Source organism: Oncorhynchus kisutch, linkage group LG26 (assembly GCF_002021735.2).
Source record: "Oncorhynchus kisutch isolate 150728-3 linkage group LG26, Okis_V2, whole genome shotgun sequence".
Classification (NCBI taxonomy): domain Eukaryota; kingdom Metazoa; phylum Chordata; class Actinopteri; order Salmoniformes; family Salmonidae; genus Oncorhynchus; species Oncorhynchus kisutch.
Window position 1 is genome coordinate 41,877,697 of NC_034199.2, and position 13,116 is coordinate 41,890,812.

A 13,116-nucleotide genomic window follows, 5' to 3' on the forward strand; every position below is an offset into this window, starting at 1 on the left:
ACGCTGCCCTAAAATTTGACATCCATACTTTTATTAGCTCTATGTCTCTTACATGCCAATGTTAAGAAGTCATCTTTTTGGGGGGTGTATACACTCCCCCCAAGAGGAACTATACACACACCAGCACGTTATTTATACTTGGTTTGTCCATTCTGGGAGACATTAAAGTTGCTGCTTTGCGTGCAAATGTTAATTAGATCAAGCATAACCGGGGATAGCAGACAGCCGCATAGCAGATTTTTTGGGGGGGTCAGTGTCGGAGGTGTAACTGCATTGGAGCCGTTAAAAATCGTTGAGCAGCTGTTCTTGCGATCACTTGTCAAGAAACTACACCAGTTCCACTTGCGTTAGAAGTCCAGAATGAGAAAGTGTGTTATATAGAAATAATTACGCTCAAATTGAGCCGCTTGTGGACTTGACATCTCTAATTTAGTTTCACCTCCAACACTGCCAAAACAACTGCCAAAACAACTGCCAAAACGACTGCTATGTGGACGTCGGCTAAAAAGGATCTGATTGAATAAATCCCTAAAGGACCATGTTCAGCACTAACGCATCTTGAGATCTCTCTTGAACAAATCAATCATTGAATGAATGACAGATCTCTCAATTTATTATCCCAACACAGCCCAACTTTCATCTTGATTAACTTATGCGCAGTTCTCACACAATTTATGGAGTGTCGAACTGAATAGAAATTAAGAGCGGGCTGACATGGTTGAGAGCTTTGGCTTGACATAAAGGGGGAATTCAGAAAGAGTGGGACATCTTATAAACTGGAACAGCGTAATCCTGACGCATTTATTTCTTGGTCTGACCTTGGTCTGACGAGAGAAAATCTAAACTATTGTTACTAATCCCTTGCAGAGAAACCACGTGATCAAAATCACAACACTTCATTAGCATAATGTCATAGGGGAGCTTTTTTTCATTTTGATGTTAAATAATGCACTGTGCCAAATTGTGATGTAAATGTGCATACTATGTACTGGTCCCAGTTTATCTAACCTGCTGTCCCAGTCTAACAAATGTGAACTGAAAGTATGGTTTTGCCTATGAGTACACAAATGGGTGTCATGCCTACTACAAGTTATTCTTCAGATTCATGCAGAGCGGGACGGCAGGGTAGCCTAGTGGTTTGAGCGTTGGGCTAATAACCGGAAGGTTGCAAGTTCAAATCCCCGAGCTGACAAGGTACAAATCTGTCGTTCTGCCCCTGAACAGGCAGTTAACCCACTGTTCCTAGGCCATCATTGAAAATAAGAATTTGTTCTTAACTGACTTGCCTGGTTAAATAAAGGTAAAATAAAAGAATAAAAAAATAAAATAAAGAGCATCCTCTGACCTCTTGTGTTAAAGAAATGTTAATGAAACCACAATGTTAAAGAAACCACAATGTTAAAGAAACCTTAACGTTAAAAAACCCCACAACATTAAAGAAACCTCAATATCAAAGAAACCACAATGTTTATTTCACAAAAAAGACAAAAGACGATTCAAGCACCTGTGCAGTGCTAAAGTTAATGTTTGAAACAGTGACTATTATTGGTTTAATGTGTCTTGGTTAAACGTAACATGTCTTCTGATTTCAGAACTCCCTTTTACTAAGGAATCACAAAAAGTCTAACTAAAGCCTTTCTGCAATATCTGAAATAATTGGATAGCCTATTCTGTGATGAATACTGGGTAGCCCATGCAAACCTCACCGGAAAGCATTGCGTTCTTTAAAAAAACAAACCCACACTGCTCGCATGTGAATGAGTATCTGTGTAGCTAGGAGCTAAAATATAACTGGGTTCTGTTTGAGCCGTTCTGCAAGTCCTCTATTGGATATCAGGAAGATACAGACCCACGTGGATACTTGAAAGACCAAGAAGGTGAGAATAATTAAAGATAACTAACTAGGTTTCCCTTTTTATCTGTGAATTAATCGTTGGAGTAGAGAAACATATATACCTGGAACCAGATACAAAGAGGACCATACTGTACGCGTGTCAGGTAAAATGACTACCCATCTCCCAGGACAAACTAACTAGCAATAGCTAGCGAGCTAAATGTCCATGAATGTTTCATGCCTGTTTCGACCTGCTCCCGAATTAATATAGTTTGTTCACAGTTGGTTTTGATATTAAAACCTGAGTGTCATAATTCCATCTGGTGAGGATGGACAAAAATCAGGTGGACGCAAGCGCGTGGCTGGTGTAGTCAGCATTTGGAAACTGTGTTTCAGATATCTCCTTAAAGTAGTAGAGCTGCTCCTCTCCTCACAGAAGTCCTCCACCTGCAAATCCAAGGCCCAAATTGTGCTTCTGTTGCAGGTGTGGTTGTGAATCAACCTTTATTTGCATGCAATTAACATATACTGAACAAACATATAAACGCAACAATTTCAAATATCTTCCTGAGTTACAGTTCAAATAAGGAAATCAGTCAATTGAAATCAACTCATTAGGCCCTAATCTATGAACTTCACATGACTGGGAATACAGATATGCATCTGTTGGTCACAATTACCTTTAAAAACACTTCTAGCACTGAGATGCAGTCCCTTAGACAGCTGTGCCACTGAATTTGCCTAGTTAAATAAAGGTACAATAAAAAAAAATAAAAAAAATGCTTACACCTGCCCAAACCATAACTCCACCACGACCATGGGTCACTCTATTCACAACGTTGATATCAACAAGCCACTCACCCACACGACGCCATACACGTGGGACTGCGGTTGTGAGGCCGGTTGGGCGTACTGCCAAATTCTCTAAAACGACATTGGAGGCAGATTATGGTAGAGAAATTAACATTAAATTCTCTGATAACAGCTCTGGTGGACATTTTTGCAATCAGCATGTCAAATAAATACTCCCTGAAAACTTGAGACATCTGTGGCACAGTACAACTGTGGTGCAACTGTGGCACAAGGTGCAACTGTGTAATGTTCAAGCTGTTTAATCATCTTCTTGATATGCCACACCTGTCAGGTGGATGGATGATATTGGCAAAGGAGCAATGCTTGCAATCAGGGATGTAAACAAATTTGTGGACAAAAGTTGAGAAATAAGCTTATTGTGCGTCCCACGTTCATGAAATTTGGGACCAACACTGTACAGGTTGCTTTTATATTCAGCATTACAATTTCTCCCTAAAGTGGAATAACTGCTCTGGTTCTCTGCATGAAACAGAGGCGTGCTTCCCCCGTGCTGAAAGAGTGGCAGACGCTGCCGAACTAGTAGTCAGAAGTCAGATGATTATTCTATGGTTTCAGACGGCACTCTATCCCCGCTCTTCGAAAGAGAAAGTGATGTATTTTTAAGGTTGGTGCATCAATAGAGTGGTGTTTGAACTAGGGGATTCTTTTACATCCACAGTGACATTTAAGATGACTCATTGTATTGTTCTATTTCCAACTGACTGTATCATACCTCTATTGAGCATGTCAATTTGCCTGATGGATCACGAGAGTTTAGATGAGGACACAGGGCATTTTAAATCATGCATTGGACATTGATTTTTTACAATCGACACATTTTAAATGTAAGTTACTATATTTCGGGAAGATCAGATTGACTTGCAAAGCTCAGAATTTTAATTGACATCACAGTCAACTGAACTATTACAAGGAATGGGAATAAGCCACGTTACAACATATAATTAATAAAGTCTTCCATTTATTAATAAATATACATCTATACAATATATATGTACAACTGCAACTATACACAACATAAATAAGTTAAAGGTAAATAAATGTCAAATATTGTTATAATCAGAAAAACCTGATTAGAGATCCTCTCTTCATACATACACACCTTTGTGACTTGAACTTTATCACAACCATACATTGATTAAAATGGCAGATGTGTTAAGGTAAATTCCAGTCACAGGCATTTCTCTAAAGGATAGGATCTGGTCCTATCAGGCTGTTATGTTTAGTCTTGTTGTTGTTGTTGTGTGAAACATATACATCAGTGACTTTACCTGGCGGAACAAACTCATCTTTCTACTTTACAGGAAAATGTTTCACCTTTGAGCATTATCCATCTTTGAAACATTACTTAGATAAATTACAGCATTGTGTAATACACCAAATTACACCATCCATTTGTTATAGACTTGAACAGATGATGATTACAGTACAGGTGGTTCATGTTCAGATCTATGATTCCCTTAGCACATAAAGGAAACCCAAATGAACACTACTTAATTTAAACAAAGATCTAAAGGGTTTAGAAAAAAGGAGGTTAAAACAACATGAAGAGGCACTCTAACAGAAGGCAGTAAAGTCCTTCATTCTTCCATTCTCTCATTTCAATGTTTGGTCATTGCCACACGGCAGAGTTCACGGTTCACTTACATGCTTGACCTACATCTTTCAGATGTCATTTAGGACGTTCCACAGAACGATGTGGAAAATCTTGAAGAATATTGGGGGTCACAAGAAGAATGATGTCCTCAGGAGTTTGTACGACACATTCAGACGGTGTGACAGGTGACATTCAATGTTCTCATGGTTCCTTTCCTTCTTTGTCTCGGTCCTTTCCTCTGCTGGTTGAGAGATTGTTCCGAAAACACACCTGCATATTCGCTCCATATAGTCTGACAGTTTTACTGACCACATGATACACCTACAGCCCTAAACACCTGCTAAACGTGTAGTCCACTACATACATGTTTTGTAATAATCAGACAGTGGGCAAATTCCCAAGCAGAATCCCTGGAGAAGGGTTCTGGGCTCGGACTCCTGGCCATTTTCTTGTCCGGAATTCTGCAGTGACATCTCCACCTCCCAATCCACTTTCAGAGGAGAGGCCTTCCCTGATGACCAGGGGACTGGGACACAGGTGTTCAGATGTAGTACTCCCTGTTGTCATTGAGGGTGGAGCTATGACTGTCATGGAGGTGGAACTCTGTCCGGTAGGCTGGTTCTGCCTGGTAGGCTGCTTCTCTCCGGTAGGCTGTTTCCAGGTTAGTCCGGTGCTCCTTCTCCTTGATGCTGGCGTCTCTCTGGGCCTGCCGGTGCTGGTACAGGAAACGGGTCATCACCACCACTACACACAGAGTGATGAAGACTACTGCTGACACCACACCTGCGGGGGAGCAAGGGCAGCCATCTTTATTGGACTACAGAGGAAGTTCTTTAGTGAACTACAGAGGAAGTTCTTTAGTGGACTACAGAATAAGTTCTTTAGTGGACTACAGAATAAGTTCTTTAGTGGACTATATAAGTTCTTTAGTGGACTATATAATACGTTCTTTAGTGGACTACAGAGGAAGTTCTTTAGTGGACTACAGAGGAAGTTCTTTCAGTTGTGAGGATTTGACAGATTTCTATATTATATATTAAGTATTTATTAATTTAGCTGTTTAGACTCAGAAAAAGTACATTTCATATTAATTTAACTGGCACTGAGATAATTGTGAGCTAAAACTTAAAATCCCTTGCCAAATATGATTCTTACACTTCAAGAATTTACGGTAACACTTTATTTGGCACCTAGTGTCAGAACACGTTGACACGGTCATAACCATGTCATAATATTTCATAAGAGCTGACAATCTGTCATAACGCTGTCATGATATGGTCATGACACACATTTAGACATGTTGTGACATATTGCAATATTTTATGGCTGCTTATGACACCTACATAAGAGTGTCAAAGCCCACAAATCCTACCACACGAGGAAAACCATTCCATTCTACTTATAAATAATATGTTATGTAACATTTCTCAAAACGGGCCATTTTATTGTGCACACACTGATGTCAAACATGTGCCTAGCCCAGTGCTGTGTTGACGGGGATGAATATCGGAGCAGGACAAAACAAAACATTTTTTTACCTTGATAATAAAGCAATGTATGCATCATCGCATTTGCAGACTTATGTAAGATAGTCTACTATTCGTAATGTGATGAGTAGATTGCATAGTCATAATTTAGGCTAATAATCTAAATCAATCACTGTTCGCAAAAAAAGCATGGAGGAGGCATTGTAGCGTAGAGTAGGCCTAGGCTATGTATCAGATTGTCACGCCCTGACCATAGAGAGCTTTTATTCTCTATGTTGGTTAGGTTGAGGTGTGACGAGGGTGGGTCATCTAGGTCATTATATTTCTATGTTGGCCTGGTATGGTTCCCAATCAGAGGCAGCTTTAGGCAGCCATTTCCCCATTGTGGGATCTTGACATTGTATAGTTGCCTGTGAGCACTATAGCAGCTTCACGTTTCGTTTTGTTATTTATTGTTTTGTTTTGCTGTAAGTTTCACCTAGTAATAAAAAGATGTGGAACCCAGATCACGCTGAGCTTTGGTCCAGTTATTCTAACGATCGTGACACAGATATGTTTCTTCTTTATTTGCATTTCATGGAGTACCACAACATTTATATGACTGGAGACATTAGCAGAATCGTTTTTAATATGACACATTACAGGGAAGCCTACTCTGCTGACACTGACAAGCAGATCAATAAAAAGAGCCCTGTCCATATAATAGGCCTACGAGAAGGGGAGACACAAATATAATATGACGTCCATCTAAACTGGAGGAGGAAATTATTGTCAAACAACAAACTTTTAAGTAGCACTGACCCAATAATGATAAGTAGTGAATATGCACAGTGGCACACTCAGCGGAGATATTGCCAATGCTCTCTGCTGGTGCAAATAAGATTTTGATAACAGAAAGATTAGGTTTTCATTTTCCTCTCTTTACAGCAATAACCATTTGATTTCCAAACTAGGTTTCCCTGAGATTGTATTTTGAAATATTTCAATATGCCTGGCTTGTCTTTTCACAGACAGTCGCAACACAGTAATCTCCCCAGATTGCGTGCACCGTCTTTCCTTCTGACTGTAGGCAATACGATTTAATAAAACAAAGAAGAATCTAATGATCCTCCGTGGCCAAATCATGCTTTAGTAGCCAATTTTTTAACAATTGTATTTATTTCTGTATAGACAGGAGAAAGCTAATTAGGCTATATAATTTTGGCAATTTAACTGAATTTACATTAGCAAAAGTTCAGCTTCCCCTAGCATTATGGACACACTGCCTATGCTTACATATTAAAGAGGTAACCACACGTAACATCCCTATTCGATTGCAGGCTACGGATTATGTTTTTTTGTGGGCCATTATAAATACAAATGAATCTTGATGGGTGGGAATATTATCAAGTGCATGTCAAATTGTTTATGTTGACGTTAATTAATTGTCAATTACCACAGTTATTTGCACGACCACCACAGCCCTAGGTGAGCATACATTTACGCGCTGATGGAGCCTTTATCTGATGGTCAGTCTCAGTGGAGGAAGAAGCCAGCAGGGTCCGCCTCTCAACACCCTTTGCTCTCCCTTTCCTCAATGACCAAATAGGGACACCATCTTCCAGCTGTTAACAAAACTAGAGTTGTACTGTATTATTACTGTACTATTACTGTACTATTACTGTACTATTACTGTACTATTACTGTACTATTACTGTACTATTACTGTATTATTACTGTATTATTACTGTACTATTACTGTACTATTACTGTACTATTACTGTACTATTACTGTATTATTACTGTATTATTACTGTATTATTACTGTATTATTACTGTACTATTACTGTATTATTACTGTATTATTACTGTACTATTACTGTACTATTACTGTACTATTACTGTACTATTACTGTATTATTACTGTATTATTACTGTATTATTACTGTATTATTACTGTACTATTACTGTACTATTACTGTACTATTACTGTATTATTACTGTATTATTACTGTATTATTACTGTACTATTACTGTACTATTACTGTATTATTACTGTATTATTACTGTATTATTACTGTACTATTACTGTATTATTACTGTATTATTACTGTATTATTACTGTACTATTACTGTATTATTACTGTATTATTACTGTATTATTTCTGCTTCATGCACAAATTCATGTTGTTTCTCCTATGATCAGAGAAAATGAAATATTCCTCAATTAAAAAAAAAATACCAAAGCTGCTAAAAATAACACAAGCTCATCGATACACTTTCCAACTAATTCATTGCAGCTGCAATGCTTGTTGTAGTGCAAGTGGAAGTAGTGTGAAGGTAGATTTGTATGGAGTATAAAAGTGTTGAATAGAAAGTGTTGACAGTGCTGAATAAAAACGTAAACATGAACTCACTCATAAAAACAGCAGCTCTTTGTTGTAATTGTTGACAGTCTCTCTCTAATCTCACAATCTCTGTAGCTTTCTTTTTAAGCCTGCTACGTTACTGCAGACACAATAATCTGAGCCATCCAATTGGCCAGTGGAAGGCCTATAGTCCACTTGAATTGCTCCCCAACGGGAAGGCTGAGTTTGTGCCTTGAGACATATGAGATGGTTCAAAACGGGAACACGTTTTATACCCGGCACGACACAAATTAAAGAAATAGGAACGCACGGCTTATCTTTGGGTTTTCACAGAAATGTTTGGCAATCGACAAGGAATTGCCTTGGAGCTCAACCAGTCAATCGTGATCAACCCATTGGTGACCACTTAACTAGATGGTAGCTAACTGCTAGCTAGCTAGCTACATGAATAGTTGACAGCTAGCTTTAGCTATGTTATGAAAACATTGAGGAAACTGGATTGTAATGTATTTGATAATGTGTGAAAGTGTTTGCTATTGCCATAATATATTTGGTATAACGTTTTAGTTTGCAGCTTTCTTTAGTGGTGTCACTGCATTGTAGCATACTCTATTCTGATTTCTGTCTTTACTTATATTTTTCAGAGAAAGTATTGCATCTACTGCATCCAGGAGTGGAGGTGAAGACCTTGAGGGAGGCTGCAGAAACAAACTTTCAAATGAAAGGAAACTTCTTCACAGGAAACAAAACAGATTTGAATAAAAAATACAATTTAGGAGTTAAATCCTTGATGTTGTAATTCATTCTTTACAGTCATGTTTTTTTTCATTGTATTTTGAAAAACTTGTAGAAAACACACTTTATGACACTATCATGAAGCACTATGACCATCATAATCATATAAGCCAGATGGACCCATCATGTACACACTCTAATGTCAGTCATCAGTCACAAAGAGGGTGTCTTGTCCTGCTCCTGAAATCTGCTCCTGCATTCATCCCAGTCATCAGCAACAGAGCATTGGGGTATGTGCATGTCTGACATCAATGTGTGCGCAATTACAATGATAACTTAATATGGTCAATAACAGAAAAAGTTCTATAAGATAAACATACTGTTTACATGTAGACGATGGTGTAATGGATTGTTTTGCCTTGTGTGGTAGGTTTTGACACTCTTATGTAGGTGGCATAACCAGCCATAAAATAATGCAGTATATGTCACAACAGGTCTAAATATGTGTCATGACCATATTACGACAGGTTATGACATATTATGACACTAGGTGTCAAATAAAGCGTTCCCAAATTTAATTAGGAATTGTATTAGGTCTTCATTTTCCCCTTTTTTTTATCCATTAGCTTCATTATCTACAAACATATCTGACTTAAAGTAAATTCATAAGACCTTTTAAATCAAATCAAATTGTATTTGTCACATGCGCCGAATACAACAGGTGTAGTAGACTTTACCCGTGAAAAGATTACTTACAAGCCCATAACCAACAATGCAGTTCAAGAAAGAGTTAAGAAAATATTTACAAAATAAACTAAAGTAAAAAATTAATAAATAAAGTAAGATATATACATACCAATAACGAGGATATATAAAGGGGGTACCGGTACTGAGTTAATGTGCAGGGGTACAGGGTAGTCAAGGTCATTTGTAAAGTGACTATGCATAGATAAGGAACAGAGAGTAGCAGCAGTGTAAAAACAAAGGGGTGTCAATGTAAATAGTCTGAGTAGCCATTTGATTAACTGTTCAGCAGTCTTATGGCTTGGGGGTAGACGCTGTTAATGACCCTTTTGGACCTAGACTTACTTTACAGTGCAAATAACAGCCCTTCTGGGTAATTACTTTGGAAGTCTCTCCAGTGCTGGAAATGTCTAAATTGTGGCATGTTATCCTGTCTTGACAGACACACATTATTCCAAGAAAACGTCTGAGGATAGAGCAAGAGGCAGAGATAGCCGGGGCTCATTTCACAGGACACTGACTTTGGCAATTGAGCACTTTAACAACTCTGAATTGGAAATCTCACCTCCAATTACCGCATAGTTGCTTTGTGAAGCGTTCCTTAATGGCCCCCTGCCTCTGCCGACTGTCTCTGAATGATCTACCGGGAGAGGGAAGAGAGTGCGGTGACATCATGAGGAATGTATTACATCATTGATCTGTCATTTGTTTGAGGACAGGGGACCGACATAAAACAATGAGCAACGTTCCCTTGGGAACCGTCATGGTGACAATGGAAGAATCTGTAGACTGAAAACTCTATCCCGGCTTCGGTGTTGACAGTGTACAATATTAAAATGTTAGACGACATCGTCCACAGAAATACAGTATAATCTGAATACATTCTACATTCCTCACCTGATTGAGAGTGAAATATTGTTGAGTCAGCCAGCGCACCACAGTTAGACTCCACCAAGTGACCCCGTACCCTGACCAATGAGCTGGCACGTTTCAGTAGCGCTGCCTTCAGTGGAGCCATGTGATTGAACTGGACTGAGGACAGGCAGCCAATGAAGCCCTTAGATCCTGCCTGCATCACTTCCTCATCCATAGTGTCAACTATGTAAACAACAAGGGAAGGTACTAATCAAACTCACAGATTTACCTGATTAATCAGAATGGTAATAAAGCAATCCAACGTCCACCGACAACCACAACGACATCAGTATCTCACCTTGACTAATGCACATGTTGGATAGCATCCCTCAAAGCAATCTCTCTCTTTGTCAATGTGAGATAGCATGAACCACTGAACAGCCCCTCTTGAGACTGTATGTCAATTGTCCCTGCTTGTTGTGTTCAATGAGACAGTCTGTAAATACATATGAACTCTCTACAAATCCAATTAGAGCTCCACTAAAATCAAATCCAAAGTTTATTTGTTCACATGTGCTGAATACAACATGTATTCCAACAGTACAGTTTTAATAAAAATAAGTTAAGAAAATATTTACTAAATAAACTAAAGTAAAAAAAACAATAACGAGTCAATGTGCTGGGGGTACCGAGTCAATGTGCTGGGGGTACCGAGTCAATGTGCTGGGGGTACCGAGTCAATGTGCTGGGGGTACCGAGTCAATGTGCTGGGGGTACCGAGTCAATGTGCTGGGGGTACCGAGTCAATGTGCTGGGGGTACCGAGTCAGGTACCGAGTCAATGTGCTGGGGGTACCGAGTCAATGTGCTGGGGGTACCGAGTCAATGTGCTGGGGGTACCGAGTCAATGGGCAGGGGGTACCGAGTCAATGTGCTGGGGGTACCGAGTCAATGTGCTGGGGGTACCGAGTCAATGTGCTGGGGGTACCGAGTCAATGTGCAGGGGGTACCGAGTCAATGTGCAGGGGGTACCGAGTCAATGTACAGGGGGTACCGAGTCAATGTGCTGGGGGTACCGAGTCAATGTGCTGGGGGTACCGAGTCAATGTGCTGGGGGTACCGAGTCAATGTGCTGGGGGTACCGAGTCAATGTGCTGGGGGTACCGAGTCAATGTGCTGGGGGTACCGAGTCAATGTGCTGGGGGTACCGAGTCAATGTGCTGGGGGTACCGAGTCAATGTGCTGGGGGTACCGAGTCAATGTGCTGGGGGTACAGGTTAGTCGAGGACAATAAATTAATTTAAAGATTTCTCAGCATTTGCAGTAAATTAATCATAACAACTGCCAAATATGTAGATAGGATGCTGGCTGCTTAGAGCACTTGAATATCATTAAATCAGAGATATGAGCTCTGAAAGCAATTTGCTATTTTGATTTGTGTTAAGGACAAGAGTAGATGGGCATAAGATACAAGAGAGATCAGTGTGTGCTTGTAATTTGTCTAAAGATATTAGATATTTAAATATAATGGAGCCAATCAGACCACGAGGGTCAACATTCAACAGCTTCTTCCCTTTAAAGTAATATTGTATCTAATTGGTTTGAAATCTATAATTACCATACTTCCCATAGGGGGCAATTTACTGTACAGGAAGTAGTGTAATTGACCCCAAAAAAGTTTAACGATGATCATCGCCACCATGTTCATCATTGGTCTTTGTTTGTGGTGCTGCAGCATTCCTTTTGACTTAATAGATCCCTAGGAGACATAACCCAGCCAAGAATGTGTTTCCTTTCATCCTGCAGAAAACACGTTGTAAGTAGTGGATGCTGTTGTGCTGTGCTGGAGTCATATGAATACAGTATGTGTGAAAGATAGAACAGGCATACTCTAGAGGGAATGGATGTTTTGTCCTGTATACAATAACCCAGATTTACATAATGTGGTTTAGATTGTATGTGTTTAACTTTACTTTCATGACTTCATGAGTTTGATGAAAAATTGGAAATAATTTAAAATGATTGATGCTTAGGCCTGCCTATGTTTAGTATTTTTGATTCAATCCTTCTAAATATCTAATACATCGTCAACGATCAATGTCTTAAAACAGTGTTCTTCTCAAAATAATGTACAGGTATAGACAGCATCTATTCGTACATATATGCATCCTCATCCCATAGGAGATCCCCAGTATCTTAATGATAAAATGAATACATTTGTTTTGAAATGCAAATGATGTTGTCAATTAGCATAGATTTACTCGTTCCCTAAACTATTGTGAATCTCTGTGTTAGACAAATTACGCTTGGTTTACTTAACAGTTCCATTTATCTCCTGACTAATGTTTGAAGTGATAAGCTTGAGTACAATACTCCCAAGATTTGTGATGCGTGCAATATGTGAAACAGATTATTAGACAGATACAATGTCCTGGTGGGGTGGCTGACAACCCCCCGAATCAACCTGTCAAATCTATATCAGATGCGAGAAGTGATTATTTGACCAAATCTAGTGCTTAGATTGTCTATATCAAGTTATATCACAGACATGACTCGTCTAGCTCTTCCAGCTTACAAGCTTTGCCTTAATTGCAAAGACTGATTCTTCTAAGCCCTGCACTGTGGTAGGCTGTTCATTTACAGTAAA

At 39.2% G+C, this 13,116-nt stretch overlaps 1 protein-coding gene across 1 annotated transcript in view; it reads right to left on the reverse strand.

The window, feature by feature from the left end:
• Positions 1–3,679: 3,679 nt before the first annotated feature.
• Positions 3,680–13,116, reverse strand: part of LOC116357693 (contactin-associated protein-like 5) — a 71,936-nt gene continuing 62,499 nt past the window's right edge. Inside the window, exons 22-24 of the mRNA XM_031805557.1 lie at positions 10,513–10,713; positions 10,181–10,255; positions 3,680–5,084 (exon numbers count right to left, since the gene is read on the reverse strand). Of these exons, the coding sequence (XP_031661417.1) occupies positions 4,843–5,084; positions 10,181–10,255; positions 10,513–10,713 (518 nt within the window). The 3' untranslated portion in view covers positions 3,680–4,842. The remainder of the gene's footprint in view (positions 5,085–10,180; positions 10,256–10,512; positions 10,714–13,116) is intronic.